The 25,381-nt window shown below is 44.3% G+C and overlaps 2 protein-coding genes across 3 annotated transcripts; one reads left to right on the forward strand and one right to left on the reverse strand.

Annotated features, from left to right (window-relative positions):
• The first annotated feature begins 19,470 nt into the window (after positions 1–19,470).
• LOC133891558 (uncharacterized) lies at positions 19,471–22,601 on the forward strand. Of its 2 annotated transcripts, none has more exons than XM_062332283.1 (3): positions 19,471–19,683; positions 19,771–19,994; positions 22,189–22,601. In XM_062332283.1, the coding sequence occupies exons 2-3, from the start codon at positions 19,833–19,835 to the stop codon at positions 22,360–22,362; spliced, it is 336 nt and encodes a 111-aa protein (XP_062188267.1). In that variant the 5' UTR covers positions 19,471–19,683; positions 19,771–19,832; the 3' UTR covers positions 22,363–22,601. The 2 variants fall into 2 exon arrangements, with proteins under 2 accessions (XP_062188267.1, XP_062188266.1); XM_062332282.1 differs by having other exon boundaries at positions 19,473–19,683; positions 19,831–19,994.
• Positions 22,602–23,875: 1,274 nt separating this feature from the next.
• Positions 23,876–24,837, reverse strand: LOC133890964 (NDR1/HIN1-like protein 10). Its single transcript, XM_062331627.1, has one exon. It carries the CDS (start codon positions 24,694–24,696, stop codon positions 24,064–24,066), a length of 633 nt encoding a protein of 210 aa, XP_062187611.1. The 5' UTR covers positions 24,697–24,837; the 3' UTR covers positions 23,876–24,063.
• Positions 24,838–25,381: the final 544 nt, after the last annotated feature.

Raw genomic sequence — 25,381 nt, forward strand, 5'->3', positions numbered from 1 at the left:
CAACTAGGGCGCCGCGCTCTTTCTCGAGCTCAGCCTGCTCTGCCGCAACGGCCACCTCAAGCCGCCCGATGACCTCCCGGGTGCCTCCCAGCACCTCGGGGAGGGGTTCTAGGGCCTGGCCAGGGGGTGGCCGCGGGCTGGGTCCCCTGCGAGCCCTCTCAGTAGAGGTGCTCGGGGACCCCAACGGCAGCCAAGCTGGCGCCACCCTTGTCGCGACAACCTCCCCTGCGGCCTGTTGCTCCTCCCGCGGGGGGGCTCGGGACAGGACCGGCCGGGGCTCTTGACTCAAAGCTGGCCGAGGCCCTCGACTCGGAGCCCACCGGGGCGTTCAACTCAGGGACAGGGGATGGCCTCGGCTACTCCGAGGACTTCTGGCCTCCTGTAGAGTCCTTGGGCGGCCTGAAACAAAAATAGGTTAACCTCCAGCCAAAATCCGGGCAAAATGTGCCCAAGAAAGAAAGGGGGCTTACATGGTTTTGGGCCCGCGGTACCGCCATCGGGACTGCAGGATCCGGAACTCTGGGTCCTACGGCCTGGGCTTAGGCTCGGGCTCCGGCCTCCTCCTTTTCGGGGGAGGGCTCTGGCCCTCAGGCCATTGTGGGATGGTCCCAACGTCCGCCCCGGAGCCTGCTCCCGAAGACTGGCCGGTCTGGCCGGCAGCCATCGCGCCGCCGACTGGGCTCTGGCCCTTGGGTTGCCGTGAGCTAGCCCCAGCCTCCACCCCAGAGTCTGTTCCCGAAGACTGGCCGCCTCAGCCGCCCGCCGTCGGTCGTGATCGCAGAGGTGATGACGACGAGGAAGAGGACAGTTGAGGGATATACGCCCAGGGACGCTTCCCCTTATCGCCCCGGGTCGGCAGCCTGCTGTCGTCGGTAGCGGCGCCCCGCCCTCCGTTGTCATCCGCCCCTGGGATGTGGAGAGTCCCGGGGTCTCGACACCCCGGACGGTCGACCAGCCCCTAGCTAGGACCTTTTTGTGACTCGGTCCTCATTGCTGGGGTATTGCACTGTTGGTGGCAGAACCGAGGGTGATATAGCAGGCCAAGGGGGGCTCGATGAGGCCCAGCCACCCACCTGGCAGCCCACTATAGGCTTATGACCCCTGGGTCGCCTATCGTCAGCTTTTTTCCCTTACGGGGCGTCCCGTCTGTCTCTTGAGGTAATCCTCCCAGGAAGCTATGAGGGTTCAGCAGCCGTCTGTATTGTAGCTACGTCCGGGTCCGTGCAGGATGCACCAATACCATTCCGGTGGTTCCGGAGCTTGTGGTTAGTGCCAAGGATGTCGACGGGATCTACACCCCCTGGGGCCAGTGGTTTCCCCGGAGCCTGCTTCCACATGGGGAGGAAGGTGCCCTGGGCGTCTCTCAAAGGACACTAGCTCGACGAAGGTGCCCTGGGCGTCATCACAGGAGGCGTCTAGGGGTCGGGTCCATGCATGGGTGCCCCTAGGCTCGAGCGCCCAGAACCATTGGAGGGCAGCCTGTCTGGCTGCGGCCTCGGCCGTAACCCCTGTGGTGCGACGGGGTCCTCGCTACGTCACTGTTGGAACGCCTCCGTGCCGGCTTGGGCCTCTGTGCCAACCCATGCTGTTGGGTCGGTGGTGGTTGGATGGTCGCCGTTCCGCCCAACTGCGGAGCTGGTGAGTGCACACGGTGTGCCCAGTCACGGTTGCCGTGTATACGTATGTATGAGTGTGGCGATGGAAACGGCTGAGTGAGCCTAGCTGCAGCTGGAAGGAACGGTCCTGGCCGGGATGCCACAACGCCTACAGGAAGATCTGGGATGACATGCAAGCCGAAAATGGCTATGATATCGTCCAAGTTACCTTCTTTCAGAACAAAATAGGCCCCACCATGGACCTGTTCTGCTGGCTGGAACACAAGCTTGATAATACCCTGAAGATGTAAACAAGAACCACACAGATGCACCTTCATTTGTCGCTCTCAATTGCACCGTTTTCAAACAAAAGCTATAACACATTGTTGTACTAATTCTGCGGAACCTGAATGAGTTATGAGGCTACAAGCTTGAAACTCCTTTAACTATTTGGATTTACAAGAGAGCATCATTTCTCGGTATGGCATTACTAATTATGCATTTTATAGTGGGGGTGATCTTTTTTAAGCATAATGACATTCTTGCAATGTAAATAATGATCCAAATTTTACCATGACAAAATAAAGCTTATGTTCAGAAATGTTAGTTGAAGAGTACCTTCAAGTTATCCTTCCGAGATTGAAGTAGCTTAGCGGCTCCAAGAAGCATCGTGTCCGCAAGCATGCGTCTTTCCATATTCCTAACTCTTGTCCTCCCAATCTGCCAGTTCCTGCCAAAGAAGACCATGATATCATCACCAAGCAAACGACAGTAAACTAGTGACATATAAGAATCGTTGCATTGCGCGAACGGACATATTAGAATCCCTGTAGTCCGAAGATTAACAAGACTTCATGTACAAGGTTCCTGTAAGATATCATGCGCAAATCCAGCCATGGTATGTTCAAACTGCAATGCAAGTTCATTTTGCTATTGAGAAACTAAGTTAAAATGTGTATTGGTTTATATGTGATGAGTGATTATAAAGTTGTTGATTTGGTTTGTTGAGTTTTAGATTACTTGAGCTTGGTTTGAGCATTTTGATTATGGACTAACTGGAGTTGGAGTTAAAGAAATATATTTGCTTGTCTCATGATGTGCAGGTGATGGATGCAACTTGACGGTCGACGGCGGGTGAGCGGGGCTAAGCAAGTGTTTGGTGCTAGACGATCAAAGAGGCCAGATGGAGTCAAGGGTGATCCTAGCTTTACACGTGAAGGTCAAATAAAGTATGAAATGGAGGGTGAAGATGGTGTGTTGATAAAGTTTAGCGAAAGGGATGTCGATACAAGTGACAAAGCGGCCCGAGTGATCGGAAGCGGGAAAGACTTACCGGCGGTCAGGATCGTAAGATGGAGTACACGTGTCGATATTAGAGTGTTCACTTAAGGTGTAAGGAAATGATGAGTCATGCTTTGAGAAGCGTGAAGAGGGTTTCACGGTTAAGCCTCAAAATTGTGGGAGGATTGGAGGAGTATGTGGCACCATCGCGAAGCTTGCGTCGAGGTGAAGCTAAGTAGTAAAGATGTTGTGGCTGTTCGATGGATGAAGAAAGAAATTGACTAAAATACCCTTTGTGGTAGGTAGGAATGTACTTCAAGAGAGGAGTATTTTGGTAACAAACTAGAAAATTTAGAGGGCAAGTTTTCTAGACCTATAAATAGAGAGGTAGAGCTATGGATAAGTTTGAACCAATGACTTGAGCCTCTTATGCTACCTATTTGAGAGTATAGTACTAGGGGCTAGGGTGTGTTTGGTTCAGGAGATAGGATGGGTTGGGTGGGGGCGATCTCTGTTTTTGTGTTGTTTGATTTAGAGATAGCAAGGATGAGATCATCCCTCTAGAGAATATTTTCTCAATATGGTGGATGAAGCTATCTCTTCAAATTGGTGTGACGAAGCTACCTAGCTTTGCTAATCATACTCATTAGTAAAATGATTAGTGATATTAGTATGTTTGTACCACTAATTAGTATATATTATTATAAGATTAGAATTTGGAAGGGTTAATGTGCTAATTAGTAGCAATTAATGAGCTAATTAGAGTATGATTAAAGTTAATTAGCATATTTTATTGTTAATTAGTAATGATTATGGTAAGAGTAACATTAATACGCGTTAGAGCATGTTGATTAGTGTATTATTAATGATTATTATTTAAAATTAAAAGATATAATTAGTTGATGATTCTTGTCCCTATCCGTCTTTGTCCCTCTAACTAAAAAAAGAGGCGCATCCCATCTATCCAACCAAACAAAAAAGATGATAATCTCATCCTAAAATCAGGGATAACCATATCTCATTCTACTTTGCCTCCCAACTAAACACACTCTTAGAGAAGAGAAATGATGAGTGTTTAGTCTATGTAATAGGTATGAGTTTTGAGAGTAATTTTTTTGTAATTTGCTTAAAATAGGACTAACATATTTGAGTAATGAAGTTTATATTTTTGCATATACTTGAATTCCTTTCCTTGTAGTTTCCCTCTATTGATTCTCTTGTTTTTTTGCAAGTTTTCAATCTTGGTTGCAATTTTTGTTTTCATGCTTGAGTTGAATTTTTTTCACCTGGTTAGAGTTAATCTTCTAGTTGCTAGAGACATAAAATTCGCTAAAGTACACAATTGGTTATTGAATTTTTTTGACTCTAATCTATTAATTTGGAGGTTTTCTTCATCCAATGATTCTCTTCTTGAGTTTTTTTGTTTCTCCTAAATATCCTATTTTTGTGCGCGGTTAAGTTATGGATTGATTGGCTGTGGAACCTAGGGTTTGATTCTAACCATAAGACCCATTTTTTATTGGATTTTCAAATTTGGTTAGATGAAGTATTGTTGACGAGATTTCTATTTTTTAATTGGAACTTCCGTGTTGAGCCTAAATTTCTACTGCATTGCTCTTTACGGTGATTCTTTTTTAGATACGTTAGGTGACCAAAGAGTATATCATCTATTTTATAAGAAATTTATAAGACGTATATTTATCTTCTTTAGTCGCCCATCTTGATCCTAGAGCTATGTTATTTTCGCTCCTAGCACGCAACATCTATTTGATTTGTCTCTCTTGATATCGTGCAAGAGACGCTATTTCTGAATCATCCCAACTGGAATATGAATCATCCCAATCTTAAATAAGTTGGCGAATATTTCCATGACAACACTGAGATACCAGACATACTAGAAATCTGTTTCGACGATGGTATTCACTTTGATGTCACCGAAGAGACTTTCTACCTTTCATTACCGTAAGAACAAAAATGGGAGCAGGTAACACTGACACAAATTATATAATTGTGACATACATCGTCATATGCCAAACCACCATGCATTGAAAAATTGGCGGATTCCCATTTTACAAGCAACCATCACATTCACATCCCATCCGGAATTTTCACGCCATCATTAATGTCTATATATATGCTCACCAATTCTGCAATTCAGTTGAAGAAACAAAAGAACGTTCTCAACCATGACAATTTTGAAGATTACATGTTCAAATGTAGATTGAACGGAGCAGTCGACTGGCAAGGCAAGTCAAAGAAATAAAGGCAGCAATAACACCAACCTGCACGGGGAGAGTGTCCATGTCAGCCCGGAGCGCGACAACGGAGCCGGTGCCGCCACAGCCTGCGACGGTGGCCACGCCACAGGTCTGGACGACGGACCATACGTAGGGGACTCCGAGCGTGTCGAGCTTGGCGCGGATGAGCTCGCTGGTGCGGTGCTCCTGGAAAGTCAGTTCCGTGCGCTGGTGGATGCGGAGCCCCAGGCCGCGCATCCACGCAACCTGTGTTTCGTCATCTTCCGCTATAGCATGAAAATCACTTCTTTTTTTTTACTTTTTAGGCATAGTTGATGTAGGTTAACCCGACTTGTGTGCCGATTCAAATTAAACCTAGTCCAACATTGAATTCCAAATCGAAGTTTGTATCAATTCCTCAAATGCCTAACCCAATCAAATCTGAAGTTAGTCGGTCAACAATTCAAATCTAAATTCAAGTATTCTAGGCCAAATTCCTTTTCCCGAAATCAAATTAAACTCTGATTCTATCTCAATCTCCATCTTAACCAAAGCTAATTCGAATCTCCGCTCAATGACCTGACTCCACCCAAACTCAATTCCAATTCAAATAATCCTATTTTCAGATCTTCCCCTTTAAATCCCCTTTTCTTTTTCTCTCTCGGCCTCTCCATCAATGGAAAAACTCACCCGACAGCACAACCTCTTCTTTCTCTGGCCCAGCCCGCTCCCTTTGTCCTCGTTGCAGCCCATCAGATTGGCCCAGCCTCTCTCTCTCTATTTGGACAGTTAGCCCAAGGACCCACCTTGTTTCACTAGGCCGCCAACTGTCAGCTCGATCGACCAGATCGTACCAGCCCACCCATTCCTTCCTTCCTTCCCCTCTGCTTCCCTGAGCCCAACCCACACGGGCCCATTCCTCTGCCTCCTGATTGCCTTGGATTATATATATGCTCATTTGAAATTTTTACAAGACTAGGCTATCTTCGTCCGTTCAACGGAAGAGAGTAAGGGGACACGTTGACGTGCCCATCTAGCGTGGCTGACTGTTGACATGGCATAAAAGTTTTTGTCCATTGGATGGGTGACAACAAGGTGTCCCTCGTTGGATGAGTGACACCTTGCTAAATTAGGGTTTCAGTCTCCTATCGATTTGGTTTCAGTCTCCAAAATACCTCATAAACACATCTAATGGTGGCACGTCGTTCGTGTGCCAACATTTTTTTGTTATCGATGTATCTAATGCCATTAGATGATTATGAGGTATTTTGGATACTCGGAATTCATGGAAAAGTAAGGTTGAACACGGAGATTTTAATAGGAGCTGCAACATACACGGTGGCATATACAGTACACGATCATTGTAACCTATACATGTATCATGTCTAAAACTATATGTCTTAGAAAATGTAAACAACATGATTACAACATCTAGTCTACTGAGTGCAATATGGGTATTTTTCCTTCCTCGCCGCTTCCAGTCCTGCCTCACGCGCCCGACGTGCCCTCTCATGCTTCCTCTCCCTCTCCGCCTCACAAACCTCAACCATTATGCAGTTATACTCCTCCCTCATCTTCTGTTGCTCCTCCTGAATGCGTTTACACGTAACCTTCCTCCTCAGGTTGGCTTCCATCTAATGAAAGTGTCTCCAAGAAGCATGGTGCTAAGTGTAAAGAAAGAATACATCCGCTTGCGACTGCTCAGTATATGGCCACTGTAAGAAGTCACATAGTAGTGGCGTAGACTACAACGGAGACCAAAATATTAAGTGGTATATCTCAGTTGTATTTGGAGTAGTTTGGCCAAAAGTGATTACCTAAAGAAAGAATACATCTGCTTGCGACTGCTCAGTATATGGCCACTGTAAAAAGTCACATAGTGGTGGCATAGACTACAACGGAGACCAAAATATTCAGTGGTATATCTCAGTTGTATTTGGAGTAGTTTAGCCAAAAGTGATTACCTAGTGGCGGGAGCCAACATTAGTGTTTCCTGGCATGGATTGTACTCACAGTTACGGCACATGAAAAATCTCCTTCCATAAGTGTCGAAGAACTCAGAGAACTTCATCACCCTACAAAGGTCTCCACACCAGCACATGAGCACTTCAACCCCATCAGCCATAGTATCTAGTAAGTATTTCTTAGGAAAAGATTTGTGTGAGGAACCGTTCAAATAATATTATAATTAATCACTAGGAGGATCATTATTCATAATCGCAACCTCGATGATTAATCAGAATATCATCCCGGTAGTACCGGCACGCGTTTGGTGCCCAAGACGGAACACATGCCTTTCAACATATACATCACAACAAATCTTAAGAAATAGCGAGTAATTAATAATATATTACAAGTCTTTAGCCATGCAACTATTTACACCAATTTACAACAAAAGACAACAACATCTATGCAGCAGAAACATAAACCTACACAACAAAAGAGAGTGGAGCCACATGCCCTTAGGATCCACCCCAAAAGCACGACTTGAATGGCAGGCATGAAGTAGCCGAACACCGGCTCTTCCTCACCAGCAGCACCTGAAAACGCAGGCATGAGTATGAAGGTACTCGCAAGACTTAAACCATAAAGAGCACATATACATAGCTCGACTCCAAGGATTATGCATTGAGCCATTAGCAAGGAAAAGCTACATGGTTAAGTTAAACATAAGCGGTAAGCAACCTAGACACATAGACATGAGCAATTAACTTAACCAACAACAACATAACTCTACCCTACCATAACCAACTGAACATAAATAACTGGAACCATTATGAACATACATGTAACAAAGACCAACTCAACCATTTCCCACATATCCAACCATCAACCACAAGCGAAAACTCTACGACCGAAGCAGATGGACAGAAGCATGCTCATGACCGAGAGCGCCGCATTTCAAAATATTTTTACACCCTGCAGGGGATACTTCTGAACCCACACGACTTGCATAACTACACAGATCCATACAATGGAGTCCTTATGTCAACCTTTCCCAATAAGTTCCAACCATTTGGATCATACATCACTCGACGCAGAGGTACTAGAACTACTCCTAGAGCAAACTAGCACCTCTTACAAGCCCGCCCACTCACACCGTCAATGTTCACACCCAAGTGATCATAGCTACAGAGGTATTTGGCTTGCCTTACCATTAGATCGGCATGAGGTGAGTAAGGTAAGTGCTAAAGCCGACTACACCGACGATCAGTGCTTAAACGACGCAAGCGATCTATGGTGTTCGGGTTCCTCTCCCGGTCTGCCCCTAGGACTTTCCTCCAGAGCAGATAACACCCCTAGCACCACCCACATCTTGTCTCATACTCACCACTCATCCAACCATCATCAACCCATATCCAACATTGTGATCATTACGAAAGTAAATAACGCTTATGCTCGTGAAAGATGAAACAATTCACCGCTCGACTTCTACCGAATGACCTATGCATTGCTAAGCATTTCGATTTAACTTGTAATCTAGACACCAATGACATACTAAGGCGACAAGGAAAGGATGAACAACAATTTAAGGTAGAAGTAATGCATTCAACATAGGATCTACCCATTTATACCCGATCTCGACTTGACACATGTAAACATACATAAGCATAGTTCATAAATTTAAGATTTCATTCAATTGAACAAAAGTGCAATATGCTTAGTTCCTTGCCTTGCTGCTCTTGGGTTTGCTTGACACTCCCCGTACAGAATTCATAGAAATGCAGGAGCTCGCTGCTGCCTTCACTCACACCGGCGTCATGCTTCAGTTCTTCATTCACTAAAGAAGAATGCATACAATGATGAGTATGAATGAAGTGCAAATATGTATGCCACAAAAATTCATATGAAGTAATGCCATAAAATTATGGTTTATAATGTATGAAAACATTTTTTTTTAGATAGAAAAAGTCATAAGAAGACTAGCAAAATTGGTTTCACCCATTTTGGGCTTGCAATGAATTAATGGTGAATTAATGAATCTTAAACTAATTAATAAATCTTAGAAATTTAATTAATTATTTAATGGCTGGAGACATTTTTAATAGGAAGATTAGGTTACTATGAAACCAATAAAATTAGTTTCATAATTTTTGGAGCTACAAAGAATTTATTATAAATTTTACAAGTTTCAGCCAACAGTAAACTATGCTGGAAACGGTTGTGCTGAGTTGACCGCGGTCAGACCACCGGGAGTCGCGGTTAGACCGTCAGAAATCATGATCAAACCGTTGGCATGCAGAGAGGTTTGGGTTCTGGTGGTCTGACTAGCTCGAGGGTCGGTCGGACCCCTGGAACAACGGTTAGACTGCCGAAAAGCGCGGTCAGATCGCTGGGATCGGCCGAGGGCACTAGGTGAGCTCACCGGAGATGATTCCGGCAATTCTGGTGGCTTTTGGGGTGGGTATTTGAACCTAGAGAACCTTCTTGACCTCCTCTATCGCATATGACCACACGTATAAGCTGAAGTTGACCAAAACTCAGCTAATGCCTTCAATGCTCAAGAACACTAGAACTTCCCAACCTTAGCTCCAAATTCAAAATCTATCCAACCAAAACACAGATTCTTGACATGTAAGCCTAGGGGACTCACCCAAGGGTCTTTTCCGAGGTTGTTGACCACCGGGTGAAGGAGGAAACGGAGGGAAATCGCTCGGGAGGAGGATGAATGCCGGTGTTCCTCCTGTTCCAACCCTAAACACCAAAAGACATAAAATCTGGCCCAAATCCTTCGAGAAAACAAAAAGAAATTGGACGGGTGTAGAGCTTAGGAGATCTTGATCATGATGGTACCACATACTCACCTCGAATCTTGCTCTAGAGGTGGGATTTGAGGGAGAAAGAGAGAGTGAGTGTGAGGGAGGAGCTGTTGCTCCTGTGTGCTGCACGGTGGGGGAGAGTGAGCTGAGGGAGTGAGAGAGGGAGCATGTGAGCTGCATGTGAGGGAGAGTGGTGTAGGACCGGGTGTGGGTTTCACATGTTAGCGAAAAAGTCTATTTTAGCTGCGAATTTTATTCTTTTCTCTCCCAGATTTCTTTCTCTCATCCGAATGACTTTAAACAAATTGATCTAGAGTTACAAAACAAAATTACACAAAATTAAACATAATACTTAAGAAGCATATTTATGCTTAATTATGTAACTATGGATTTTGGGACGTGACAAACCTCCCCCCCCCCACCCCCCACCCCTTAAGAGGAATCTCATCCTAAGATTCGGTAAAGTTAATGTGAAGTTGACGGCAACAAGGCGGGAAGGATACTTCCATGAACGGAGAAGAATTTCACTGAAACTCATCGTCGGAATGAAAAGATAGCCAACGGACCCCACTGTGCCCTAGCAGTCAGTCCGACACTAGGATCGGTCAGACCACAACACGGTGGGACTGCGGGTTTGTCGGTTAGACCAAAATCAATACAAAGAGTTTTGGGCTCTAACGGTGGGACCGCAGGTCTTGTGGCGGTCAGACCGCCCACCAACGGTCAGACCGGCAAATCAATTGCGGTCAGACCGCGAGCCAGCAGAGAGAAAAAATAGGTTCCACTTGCTTTGGGTTGGGTAATCTTCCAAACATAACTCCTTTGAGACTTGATTTACATTCAACATGGAGATGAATATATACATGCGAGAGGTTCCAAATGTACACATGTTACAATGCTATTTACAAATCCTCAAAGAGTTCGGGATACTCGGAGCGGATTTTATCCTGACGCTCCCACGTCGCTTCGGCTTCCGAATGGTTGCTCCATTGGACTTTGATAAACTTTATGGAATGACACTGAGTTTTGCGTTCCGCTACGTCCAATATCCGTATCGGTCGCTCACAATATGTGAGATCTGGCGGCAACTCTTAGTTTGCAACTTTGATTACCTCGATCGGGACTCGGAGGTACTTCTTCAACTATGAGACATGAAACACATCATGCACAGTGGAGAGAGATAGCGACAAGTCCAATTGATAGGCTACCTCTCCACGCCGGCCAACAATTTGAAAAGGCCCCGGCACTAGCTTGCCTCGAACTTGGAAACGTCGAACGCCTTTGAGAGGCGAAACCTTGCGATACACATAATCTCCAATTGCGAACTCGAGGTCTCGGCGGCGGTGATCCACATAGTTCTTCTGCCATGATTGTGTTGTGAGAAGACACTTTCAAATAGCTAGAACATGCTCTTCGGCCTCTTTGACCAAATCCGGGCCTAGAAAAGTCGTGTCGCCAGATTCAGACCAATTCAACGGCATTCAGCATCGTCGGCCATATAGAGCTTCAAATGGCAACATTTCAATGCTCATTTGGAAGCTATTGTTATATGAGAACTCGGCAAATGGAAAGCAAATGTCCCACCTCTTCCCATAAGTGAGAACACAAGCCTAGAGCATGTCCTCTAGAATCTGATTCACTCTCTCAGTTTGACCGTCGGTTTGAGGATGATACGCAGTGCTATGGAAGAGCTCGATCTACATAGCCTCATGAAGGCTCATCTAGAAATTAGAAGTGAATTGAGTGCCTCAATCAGAAATGATCTTCTTCGGAATCCCATGGAGTCAAACAATCCGAGTGAGGTATAGCTCTGCATACTGCTTGCCAGAAATGTGGTCTTGATGGGCAAGAAGTGAGCAGACTTCGTCAACCGATCCACAATGACCCAAATCGAGTCATAGCCATGCGAGGTCTTCGTCAATCCAGTAATGAAATCCATGCCGATCTCCTCCCACTTCCAGGAGGGAATAGGTAAAGGTTGAAGTGTACTAGCTGGCTTGATATGCTCGGCCTTCACCCTTCGGGAGACATCACACTCAGCAACATATCGAGCGATTTCTCGCTTCATGCGAGTCCACCAAAACCGTGGCTTGAGGTCTTGATATATTTTTGTGCTCCCTGGATAAATGGATAGCAAAGAGTCATGAGCCTCATCCAGTATCTTCTTCCTTAGTGCCTCAACCTTCGGAACCAGTAGATGGTTCCTGAACCACATAATACCCTGGTCATCTTCAGAAAAGCACACGGCCTTGCCGATCTTCATTTTCTCCCGGATTCTGGCCATGCCCTTATCATCCTTCTGAGTTGCCTTCATATCATCCAGGAGAGTGGATTTGATCTCTAGATTGGCGAGAAAACCATACGGAACCATTTGAAGCCCAAGCCAGCAAAAATCATCACAAAGTGTGGCATTCCCGGGCTTGATCTAAGACAATGACAATGAGCCTTTCGGCTAAAAGGATCGGCAACCACATTCACCTTACCGGGGTGATAATAAACTTCCAACTCATAGTTTTTGATCAACTCGAGCCACCTTAGCTGCCTCATATTCAAATCCGCCTGATTGAAGATATATTTGAGACTTTTTGTGATCCGTGTAGATACGGAACAAGTTGCCCATTAGGTAATGGTGCCAGATCTTCAGAGTGTGCACCACTGTGATAAGCTCTAAGTCATGTGTTAGGTAGTTCTCCTCGTGGCACTTCAACTGGCGGGAGGCATAAGCGACAACTCTGCCCTCTTGCATAAGTACACATCCGAGGCCCATGCGGGAAGCATCGTAATAGACATCAAAACCCTTGTCTGCGTCAGGCTGACCGAGAACAGGAGAGGTTGTGAGCAGCTTCTTCAAGGTCTGGAAAGTTGACTCACATTCGCTCGACCACTCGAACACGTTGCCTTGCTTCAAAAGCTCAGTCATTGGCTTGGAAATTTTAGAGAAATTTTTGATGAACCGGCGGTAGTAACCCGTAAATCCAAGAAAACTCCGGATGTCAGTGACATTCTTGGCCTGAACCCAGCTGAGCACATCCTGCACCTTGCTCGGGTCAACTGTAACACTGTTCTCTGAGAAGACATGTCCCAAAAAAGTGACCTTCTTGAGACAAAACTCGCATTTGGTGAACTTGGTATAGAGTTGGTGATCTCGGAGTCGGCCAATAATAATACAGAGGTGCTCAAAATGTTCTTCTTCAGTCTTGGAGTATATAAGAATGTCGTTGATGAAAACCATGACAAACTTATCAACTTCCTCCATGAATATCGTGTTCATCAAGTACATGAAATACGCTGGGGCATTCGTCAATCCGAAGGACATGGCGGTGAACTCATAAAGACCATAACGAGTCGAGAAAGTTGTCTTCGGTATATCCTCCAGTCGGACCTTAATTTGATGGTAGCCCAACCTTAAGTCAATCTTCGAGAAAACTCGAGCACCGGTTAGCTGGTCAAACAGGATATCAATCCTAGGAAGCGGGTACTTGTTCTTGACCGTGACCTCATTCAACGGACGATAATCAACACATATCCGCAGAGTGTCATCCTTCTTCTTCACAAAGAGGGCTGAGCATCCCCAAGGTGAGGAGCTCGGACGTATGAAACCCTTCGACAGCAACTCCTGAATCTACTTCTTCAACTCAGCTAGCTCAACTGACGACATCTTATATGACTTCCTCGAAACTGGGCCGCTCCGAGAATAAGGTCAACCGAGAATTCCACAGCGCGGTCGGGTGGCATCCCTGGCAACTCATCCAGAAAGACATCTAGGAATTCACACACCATAGGAATACTCAACAGATCCGTGGTGGGGACAACCTTTAGAGCGTAAAGGCAAGGATCAACTGCCTCGAGCTTCAAATGAATTCGGGTGCCGCATGGACCATTAAGGGTGACGGCCCGCTGAGCACAATCCATGACAACTTCATTCTTGGTAAGCCAATTCATCCCCAATATGACATATATCCCCTTTGAGTCCATCACCAACAAATTGGCATAGAAAGGTATCTCGTTGATAATCACCGATGCATTGGACACGTATTGCTTAATAAGAACCTTAGCTCCTGGTGCATCTATAAGATAAGGCATAGGGGTAGTGCTGATTCTCAACCCGTGCTGTCGTGTATAACTCACCGCTACTAAACAGTGAGAAGCTCTAGAATCGAAAAGAACGACTGCAGGAGCAACGACAGAATTTGAATGCATAAGCAACGTACCTATCAGCACGTTGTCACCCTCGTGAACCTCTTCAGCGGTGGTGTGGTGCACTCGGCCATGCTTGGGGACGTGGGTGGCCTGAGAAGATTGTGGTGCAGAATGGCGCCACTCATTTCGACGCATTACTCTTAGGGGCATAACATAACAATTTCATACATATTGGCCCGAAGAAACACAAATAGACTTTAGTGAGTTGCTTGGTGAAGTTGACATACTTACTAAACAATGTTCTAAATGTGCTTAGGCTACTTAAATAAACCAAGCTCTGATGCCACGCTGTGAGGAACTGTCCAAATAATATTCTAAGTAATCACCAGGAGGATCATTATTCATAATCACAACCTCAATGATTAACCAGAATATCATGCCGGTAGTCCCGGCACGTATTTTGTGCCCAAGATCGGAACACATGCCTTTCCAACATACACATCACAACAAAGCTTAAGAAAGAGCGAGTAATTAATATTATATTACAAGTATTTAGCCATGCAACCATTTACACCAACTTACAACAAAGGACAACAACATCTAAGCAGTGAAAACATAAACCTATACAACAAAAGAGAGTGGAGCCACATGCCCTTAAGCTCCACCCAAAAAGCACGACCTCCGAAAGTAGGATGAACTAGTCTTGCCCGCCACCCTGAACGGCAGGCACGATGTAGCCAAACCCCAGCTCTTCCTCACCAGCAGTACCTGCAAACGTAGGCATGAATACGAAGGTACTCGCAAGATATAAACCATAAAGAGCACATATGCATAGCTCGACTCCAAGGAATATGCATTAAGCCATTAGCAAGGAAAAGCCACATGGTTAAGTTAAACATAAGAGTTAAGTAACCTAGACACCTGGACACATAGATGTGAGCAATTAACTTAACAACAATAACATAACTCTACCCTACTATAACCAACTGAACATAAATAAATGGAACCATTATGAACATACATGTAACAACAACCAACTCAACCATCCCCCACATATGCAACCATCAACCACAAGCGAAAACTCTACAACCAATGCAGATGGACAGAAGCATGCTCATGACCGAGAGCGCGACATTTCAAAATATTTTTACACCTTGCAAGGGGATATTCCTAGACCCACACGATTTGAGGACCATACGGCTTGCATGACCATACAGATCCATACAAGGGGGTACTCATGTTAACCTTTTCCAATAAGCTCCAACCATTTGGATCATGCATCGCTCGGCGCGGAGGTACTAGAACTACTCCCAGAGCAAACTAGCACCACTTACAGGCCCGCCTGCTCACACCGTCGATGTTCACGCCTAAGTGATCACAGCTACAGAGGTATTCGGCTCGCCTTACCATTAGATCGGCATGTGGTGAGTAAGGTAAGTGCTAAAGCTGACTACACCGACGATCGGTGCTTAAATGACGCATGCAAATATACATAAGCATAGTTCATAAATTTTAGACTTCATTCAATTGAACAAAGGTATCATATGCTTAGTTGCTTGCCTTGCTGCTCTTGGGTTTGCTTGACACTCCCCGCACAGAATTCATAGAAATGCAGGAGCTCACTGCCGCCTTCTCTCACACCCACGTCACGCTTTGGTTCTTCGTTCACTAAAGAAGAACGCATGCAATGATAAGTATGAATGAAGTGCAAAATATATATGCCAAAAAAATGCATATGATGAAATGCCATAACATATGCCTTATAATGTATGAAAACATTTTTCTTAAATAGAACAAGTCATAAGAAGACTAGGAAAATTGGTTTCACCCATTTTGGGCTTGCGATGAATTAACGGTGAATTAATGAAGCTTTAACCTAATTAATAAATATAAGAACTTTAATTAGTTATTTAATAGTTTTGGACATTTTTAACTTGTATATTAGGTTATTTTTAAACCAACAAAATTGGTTTCATAATTTTTGGAGCTACAGAGAATTTATTATGATTTTTACAATTTTCAGCCAACAGTAAACTGTGTTGGAAACGGTTTTGCTGAGTTGACCGCGGTCGGATGACCAACAGGGGTGGTCAGACCATCGAGAGTCACGATCAGACCACCAGAAATCACGGTCAAACCGCTGTTATGCAGAGAGGTTTGGGTTCTAGCGGTCCGACTGGCCCAAGGGGCGATCGGACCCCTGGAACGACGGTCAGACCGCTGGGACCGGCCGGGGGCACTAGGTGAGCTCACCGGCGATGATTCTGGTGATTCCAGTGGCTTTTGGGGTGAGGATTTGGACCTAGAGCACCTTCTTGACCTCCTCTATCGCATAGGACCGCACGTATAAGTTGAAATCGACAAAAACTCGGCTATTGCCTTCAATGCTCAAGAACACTAGAACTTCACAACCTTAGCTCCAAATTTGAAATCTATCTAACCAAAACACGTATTCTTGACATGTAAGCCTAGGGGACTCACCCAAGGGTCATTGCCGAGGTTGTTGACCACCGGGTGAAGGAGGAAACGGAGGGAAGTCGCTCGGGAGGAGGATGAACGCCGGTGTTCCTCGTGTTTCAACCCTAAATACCAAAAGGCATCAAATCCGGTCCAAATCCTTTGAGAAAACAAAAAGGAATTGGACGGGTGTGTAGCTTAGGAGCTCTTGATCACGATGGTACCACATACTCACCTTGAATCTTGCTCTAGAGGTGGGACTTGAGAGAGAAAGAGAGAGTGAGTGTGAGGGAGGAGGGAGGAGCTGCTTCTCCTGTGTGCTGCACAGTGGGGGAGAGTGAGCTGAGGGAGTGAGAGAGGGAGCAGGTAGGCTGCACGTGAGGGAGAGGGGTGTGGGACTAGGTGTGGGTCCCACATCTTAGAGAAAAAGTCCGTTTTAGCTGCAAATTTTTATTCTTTTCTTTCCCGAATTTCTTTCTCTCATCCGAATGACTTTAAACGAATTGCTCTAGAGTTACAAAACAAAATTACATAAAATTAAACATAATACTTAAGAAGCATATTTATTCTTAATTATGTAACTACGTATTATGGGACGTGACAATCGGACACCATTTTGATTGGAGTTGTAGTGGTTGAGGCTAGCGGTTCGCTTTTACATGTGGCCAAGAGATCACATATTTATACTGCAGTTTCGTACTGGTGCATGGACTAAGTTTACGGAAATGGGCCCTAGGAAAGTAGTTGATTTTGCTAAAAGGATTTGTCATGTCAACTGAAAAATATTATTTCTAAAAAGGCTATATATGAAAAGTCTACATCTGAAAAGGCTACGTTTAAAAAGTTAGGTCTGAAAAGGCAACTTTTAAAAAAACTAGATCTAAGAAGGCTACTTCTAAAAAGACTGCTTCTAAAAAGGCTACATACCTGCCAACCATCGACAAAAAATCCTACCATTATTCTGAGAGAGAAAAAACATATGTAAACTGATATCTACAATATTGCAATATTGATTAAAAACATGGTCCAACATTTAATCTACTTTGCAAAAAAAATTCTCCAAGTTGCTACATCTAAAACCTCTAAATTCTATATCTATTAGCTAAGTTATACCTAAACTATATCTAAATCCTACATCTAATATCTAACTTATATCTAAATGCTACATCTAATTGCTAAAATATACGTACAAACTAGATCTAATTGCTTAACTACATCTAACCTTAGATCTAAATCTAGATCTACATTCTAACTTACGTCTAAACCCTAGATCTAACCTCTAACCTATGTCAAAATCTAACACTAGTGACTATCCTACCAGGTTTGTAAAAAAGATAGAGTAAAAAACATACATTTTTTCTCCGGCAAAGCTTCGCCTCCTATTTTTCCTCCCTCCCCTCTTCTCTTCACCTTTACTCCCTCTCTCTGTGCTCTCTCACTCTCCCGGCTGGGCGCAGGACCAAATGAGATGATGACATCGGCCAGGCACACGTGGCTGCATTTTATACCTAAAAGGTCTCACCCGTACATGGGACGACACCTTTTGGGTGGGCCCTTCAAGGCGCACTGCGAGGAAGATCTCACTCGTTCATCGAGCGAGAGCAAGGTCTCACCCGATAAATGAGCGACACGTTGATGTAAGCCGCCATGTCACTGCCTTTATTATATTCGGTCTGGTGTGACCGTGTGGCTCAGAAGTGTTGCCCATTAAATGGGCGACATCTTCTCTCACCCATTGAATGAGTAACGGCAGCTTACTCTTGCAAAAATTTTAAACAGGCATGTAATTTTGCAATTATTAAAAAAATATAAACAAAAAATTTCTTCGGGACTAGCCATCGCTGGCCTTCTCTCAAAACAACACTGCCCAATTTGGAAATTGTGTCGCCAACAGATCGACCGAACACGCGAGCACCCCCCCCCCCCCCCGACTTGCTTGGCCCCCTCCACGCGTGTGCATGCCTACTTGCCATGCTAGCCGTCCCCCTGGACCACAAGCTCAGAGCATCCCATGTACCCTTGTGCCTTTGCGTTGTCATGCAGAGCATCCGCAAGCTTGGGCGGGCTCAGCCACGCCGCCAACAAGCTCCACCCCGGGTGCCCAAATCCTAAGCCATAACCCTGCCTATGAATGGCCGCCTATGATATTTGTTTTAACTTTGGCTTTTGGAGGCTGACAAATTGGTCCTAACTACGAAAGAAATGTTGATGCAGGACTAAGTGCGTAACTGACTTACCTTTAACATCTTCTCTGAACCATGAACCATCCCTACGTCACGACAACACCTCCTTTCAAGAAGAGAAGTTTACCAATTTACCACTCCAAAGAGTGGTTTTGGTCATGTGCCACCTAACTTATTGTACACCATAAAATGTCATTGGAATTGTTGCCTCTTTTGCTATTATTTTAGACCCTAGTCCCATATGTCAAGGTTCTCACATTGTCACTGGAAACCTTAATACAGGCAAATGTAGTGAGTGATTATGTAAAGGAGATCGCTCAGTATGTCTATTTTTCTTTCATCTGCTCACAGGCTGAAAAAGCCGACGTATCGTGTTGCGGAACCGAATTCAGTTGTTTGAGGCTTGTAGCTGATAGATTCGGTCACCTTAGACACATCTTGCCATCATTGGTCCCCACTTTCATTGGATCTGACTATCCTCAACACAGTATACTACCGTTAAATCTGGTGACTAGGACTCCAGTAGCGTGCTCTCCACAATGGTAAACCTTGTTGGTCGATCGCTTTGACCTTTTGGACATGTTCGCCCCACAATATTTTGCCAATATAGCCTCGTAAGGCAAGAGGGAGGTGAGGGTGGAGACGAAAATAAGTCTCATGATATATAGAACCACGAGTAAAATAGTATAATATAAATTATTAAGAGACAGTGTTTTAACGATATTTTTATTGTGTCCAACGAATTTGATACGATGAAATCACTCATGGTCAAATTTCTGTTCCAGGAACTCGTCTTGGCATTTTTTTTTTTTTTAAAAATTCTTGGTCTCCTCTCCTCTATCAGTAGTCCATGCGCTCCCTTCCACCCTTCCCCCTCTCTCCTCCCTCGCACGGCCGCCTCCGCCTCCACATCCACCGAACCGCTGCCGTCTCCCAATCTCAGTCCCTCCGCGGAGCTCTCGCATCAGCATCTACAGCCGTCCCTCCTCCTCGCGCCCGCCCCACCTGCCGGAGATCCGGGGCTTTCTTGGTAAGTAACCCTCCCTGGTTCTTGTTCTCGGCAACTCTAGTTCGTCTCCTCGGTCTTGATTCTTTACCGCTTTTGTGCTGTGGAAAGGTTCTTTGCGTTGTGGGGACGCTGGTTCTGATTTGGGGATTCGATTGGCTCGGGCTGCAGGGATGAATACGAGGCCGATGGTGCTCTTCTTCCTCCTACTCGTGCTTGTCGTCACGTCGCAGTTCGAGTGGAAGCAGCAGATCGGGGACGCCGCCGACGCCGATCCGGCCGCCGCGCGCCGGCGGCAGCAGCTGCTCACCAGGGAGGACGCCGTCAAGGAAAAGGTTCTCGTCAAATCAGTTTGACTTCTTTTTTGTTGTTCGGTGGTCTGCAGGTTAGGTGCATTCTTAATTAAAACATTTGGCATGCTTGTTCTCCCTTTTCTCCTTCTGATTCTGAAGTAATCTGTTGGCCGATACAGTTATGTCTGAACTACATTTTGGTACGCATTAAAATTGGAATCGCCATTAGAAACTAGCCGAAGTGTGCAGGCTTTGAATTGATTTCGGAATGATTGATAGGGATATTTACTGACCCGTCAGTAGATAGTGTTGGTCAATTAACAACAATGGCCCTAGGATGGATAGGTGCTGCTCCTTCCTCCATCAGTTGGGCTCTGATGGGCTGGACATGACAAACCAACTTTTGGAGAATCAGCTTCTCTAAATTCACAATTCAAGATCAGCTTTTGCAAAAAAGCCACAGCAAGCCCCAATTAGGCTGTTCCACCGCCATTCCATATCATGTATTGTAGATCCAGATTTTCTGCACAGAGTAGCATGAGCACTTCTCACGGTCTGTGCATGGGCATGGCTCCAAAAATCTAAAAGGGTAAAATCATGTATGCAGAGCATATAGGTGCATGTGGATTTGACCCCTAAAAAAGTAACACAAACAGACAATATGTACTCTATAAAAAAGGCAAATTATGCTGATTTATATCGCAAAAATTATATGTGTGCAAACTTGTCTTGTTCGACATAGGCATATCAGGATTTTTGTGCTATTTTTCCTTTTCCGTTTTCTTTTTTGCAAAATACACTTGTTCTATGTTAGGAAACTAGGATCCTTAGGGGGATAAACATTCGTCGGGAGGATAGCCAGGCAGCGTCGGCTGCTAGGGGAAGGATTAGACTATAAATGAGGAAGACTTAGAATATTGGGAGAGACTTAGATTATTTCTTCTTTGCTTGATTACAATGGATTAGCCTACCCTAACTTGCTTGGGACAAAGACTTTGTTGTTGTTGTTGATACAATGGATGTTATGCCCTCCTTTATAGCCAGCCCTAACAATCTAGACTAAACTAATCTTATCTCTAAGACCAACTAATAGATTTTATCTCTAAATAATCTTACTTGATATGCAACCCACTAACAAACGCTACAGTAACCCAATCGGTATAGTAACTAATAGATCTTATCTCTAACTTGATATCCAAGCCACTGACAAACGATAGAGTAACATGTGATACAGTAGACGCGGTGCTACAGTACGACCCTAATGGGCTGGACATGACAACTTCTAACATGTCCTATATATACATTTGGGTATTTTTCCGAAGTGCACAAGTGTGCATTTGGAGAAAATAGATTTAGATATCACTATGTTTCGATCTGCATTTTCTGTGGGCAACGAACAATATGAATTAACCAGATGTTTGTCAATACTTATGCAGACCCCACAATTAGCTTGTCACTTTGGAGTTATATTTCTTGGGGTGAATCAGTACTGGTAACTGGTTATCATGTCATGTGATTAAAATAGTTCATCAAACAATTAATATAGGTCCCGAGTAGGGAAAGCATGTCTAATTTTCCTGAATTTTGTGAAAATTTGGCACTGCGATGTAGCATTTTGGTTTATCCTCTTTGTTTTTCTTATTATGATAGGCTGATTGAATTGATTTAGGTCCCGGTTAGTGAGGTTTTGTGGTCCACTGTAATTAAACGTGGAATCTGGTGCTACATTGGAGCATCAGTTTGCCAACTAAAACTGGTTTTTGTGTATTTGCTAGTATGTCTTTCTTTGCAACCAACAAATATAATCCATGCATGTGAATGGTCTTCACAATGAAAGTTCATTCCTTTCAATAATCATATAGAGAGCATCTGTTGGTAACTCGATTACTACTTACAGATGTGATCCATGGAAGTAATGAAATTATTATGCTAAATATGTCTCACCAAGATTAACTCAAACAACTGTTCATCAATCCGAATCATAAATTCTGAGTTCTCGAACCTGTTTGGCAATCTGTTGCTTTGTCATAGAAGAACTCATTACTGCTGAAGCACTTCCATTTTGGTATCAAAGTCTTGATATGCCAGATTCAAGCATGTTAGGCCCTGCCATTTGGAAATTAATCCTTTGTCTCCCCTTTGGTCCACGTTCGTTGCTTGTGGGCATGATTTTTCTAAGCTTCATATCTAGAGATCCGGTCCTTCTCCTCATGCAAGATTTACATGCTATCTGCAGATAATATTATCTCAGGAGAAAAATATTCAACAGCTTAATCAGCTTATTGAGAGCCTTCAGCGCCAGCTACTACATTGCCGTGGTAGCAACAATACCGTTCATACTACCACCATTGCTGCTACAGAAGTAAGTGAAGTTGAGGCACATGAAATCATCGATGATGGTAATAGATAATCTGTTGGCAAATGGTTCTTCGATTCTAGTACAGCAGCCAAAGAACAAAGATTAATCTACACCGTACTCTTATGACATGTTGTCTAATGGAGATCATACTTTAAATCACTGTATTGTATACTTGCCACTACCGGCTAGTGGCTTTTCCCCGTACAAGCATGTAGAGTGTTGTAATTTGTAATATGCTTTAGGCCACGATCACTAATTCAATTGGAAAGCCACCTGACCATTCTTTGTTCTGATGATGGATGATTCTGCTCTCAGAGGATAAATCTCTTGCAGTCTCATTTTTTTGTATTCTACCCATGAATTCGTCGGATTAACTTATCTGATGAGGTTTTCAAATATTTAGTAAATATTCACTGGAGATCGCCTCATTGTGCTTCTTTCTAGGATTCATCAACTAAATTCTGTCGGGTAGGTGCTTATATTATGTTCCGATAACACACCTGGCAGTAGTGCTCGTAATGATCTTTGCCATCTAATTTCTGTCGGGTAGGTGCTTATATTATGTTCCGATAACACACCTGGCAGGCTGAGTGTGCCAATTGACCTTTTATTCATAATGTACTCGAATGCAGAGTGTAGGATTTAATTAGTTCCATTTTTCTCCTTCGAGAGATTAAAATGTGAATCATAGGTAGGTTCATGGTCCAATGATGTGGAGTACATTATGGTCTCCCCCGGGTCCTTCCCTTCTAACGCGTATCTATATCGTTCTTCCAAGCTGACACATTAAAAAAAAAATCACCTTTCTAACGTGTGACAATTTAAAAAATAAACAAAACATTGTATTTTATTACTCTCAAAATTCAAAACACTATTAAAATAGTCATGAAAAATTCTGAAAAAATATGTTGTAGAGAATAGTATAATCTATCTTTAAAAAATTTCAACTCAAACCAATACTTTTACAATGAGAAACAAAGACAGACTGTGTACAATAAAATTTATTTTTTTATTTCTTATTATACAAATTATAATTTTGTTTGAATTTTTTTAGAGTTAGATCATAATATCCTCTACAACCTATTTTTTTAAAAAAAATTCATTACTATTTCGATAGTGTTTTGAACTTTAGAGCAATAGAATATTTTTTAATTTTTTAAAAGTGTCATCTATTGCATGAGATATGTAATATTTTAAAATAGCATATAGTTTTACAAATATTAAAAAATAAAAATAATAAAATAATAAAAAAGATTCTGACAGAGCATGCCTGGAATGGAATTGGCCGGGCATCCGACCTTTCCCAGGTGTGCCTCCTTCCCTTCCACCAGTTGTTTCCCAGAAGCGCGTCATTTGTTGTTGTCACTTTGGACGCTTTATTCTCAATTCCTGTCCCACCTTGCAAGTAAACAAAGCATATGTACCACCAACAAAGAAAAGACAGGGACAGCTTGGTCTGGTCTCCCGGCTCCGACATTTTGGAGCCCTCGGCTAATCGATCGTGAAATTTCAGATGGAACACAAAAAATGCCCATAGATGAGATGAAATGAAATGAAATGAAGGTGACAAGAAAACACACAGGATTGAATTCAAACCACTCCCATTCCACATCAATTCCGAGCATACATGGGAAATCCTAGCATAACATTGCGAATATGATGCTGAAACGCACACAGCAGTTCAAGGAACAAATCATCACGCGCCGCCCCAACACACAAGCCAACACAAGAGCACCGCCCGCTCGGCACTAGCTAGCAGTTCTTCTCCGCCTTGGCGAGCTTGCACTTGACCTTCTCGAACACGACGGCGGCCGTGCCCGGCGGCGCCAGCTGCAGCTTGAGCGGGCAGGACGCCTCAATCTTGCACTTGGTGTGCCGCGCCGTGTACCTCACCTCCCCGGTGAGCGCCACCTCCACCTTGAACACCCCCGTCGCGTTCTCCTTCCGGTACTCGACCTCGCCGGCGTTCCCCAGCGCCGCGTAGCTGCTGTTGGAGCTGGTGGCGAGGTGGTACACCCGGGTCTTCCCCGGCGGGTGCTTGTCGCCCTTGTCGGCGAGCTGCACGCGGTCGAACATCTGCTCGTCGAATTTGTACGTGGCCACCAGCGGCTTGGTGTTCTTGAGGCTCATGGCCCAGTTCGGGTTACGGATGGTGAGCGTCAGCGACAGGTTGTAGGCCAGCGCCGTCACCGGGGTGGTCACTAGCTCGAAGCGGGTGAGAGACGCGTCGTCGATGGTGACGTTGATGTGGCGGACGAAGCCAAAGGCGGCGAGGAGGACGGCGAAGAGGACGACGACAGCAACGATGCCGATGCAGGCAAGGCAATACTTCCACTCGTCCCACTTGTAGCAGCAGTCGTCCCAGTAGTCGTCGAGCTTCCCCATCCCCGGCGAAGCGGCTGGATGTTCTTGGTATTGGATTTGGGTGCTGAGGAGGGAGGGAGCTAGTTGCTGTTGATTTGACGAAGGGGTCGGTCAAGGCCGGACAGAGTACATGTAGACGGTTCAGAGCTAGCGAAGGCCATTTATATCAAGTTACCAACCATGGCTTCTGCCGTATCCAATAAGACCTAGTCAGCTACAAGCTATATGTTATAAGACCACCTCTAATCGTTTTTCGCAAGAGTCTTAGAATCTCTTCACACAAACATTTTCGTTTCTTTTAACATTTCAACGGTTTTTTTTTATGGTTTCCATCACAAAGAGATTCCTAAAGTCATTCTCTTCCAGACGGAATTGTCTCTTATTTCCCTTCACGAATCCCTTCGAAGGGGAACTGTTGGAGATGAGAGAAAATAAAGAGAATGAAAATAGTGAAGGTAATCGAAAAGGGAACGAAATGAAGAGAATATGATTTGAGATGGTCTAATACCCCTATTCGAATCCGGATTGATTTGAATACAGCACAAGCGTGCACCATATCAAGAACGACGCAGATAAATCTGGTAGAAGAATCTAAATAACAGCGATGAGTACAATACAAATGTGCACTGTATTAAGAATGACGTAGATCACTAAGAATAACATATTAGTGACGACTGATAAACGTCATTAGTAATTGGTATTATAC

The sequence above is a fragment of the Phragmites australis genome, chromosome 14, assembly GCF_958298935.1.
Source record: "Phragmites australis chromosome 14, lpPhrAust1.1, whole genome shotgun sequence".
NCBI classification, from domain to species: Eukaryota; Viridiplantae; Streptophyta; class Magnoliopsida; order Poales; family Poaceae; genus Phragmites; species Phragmites australis.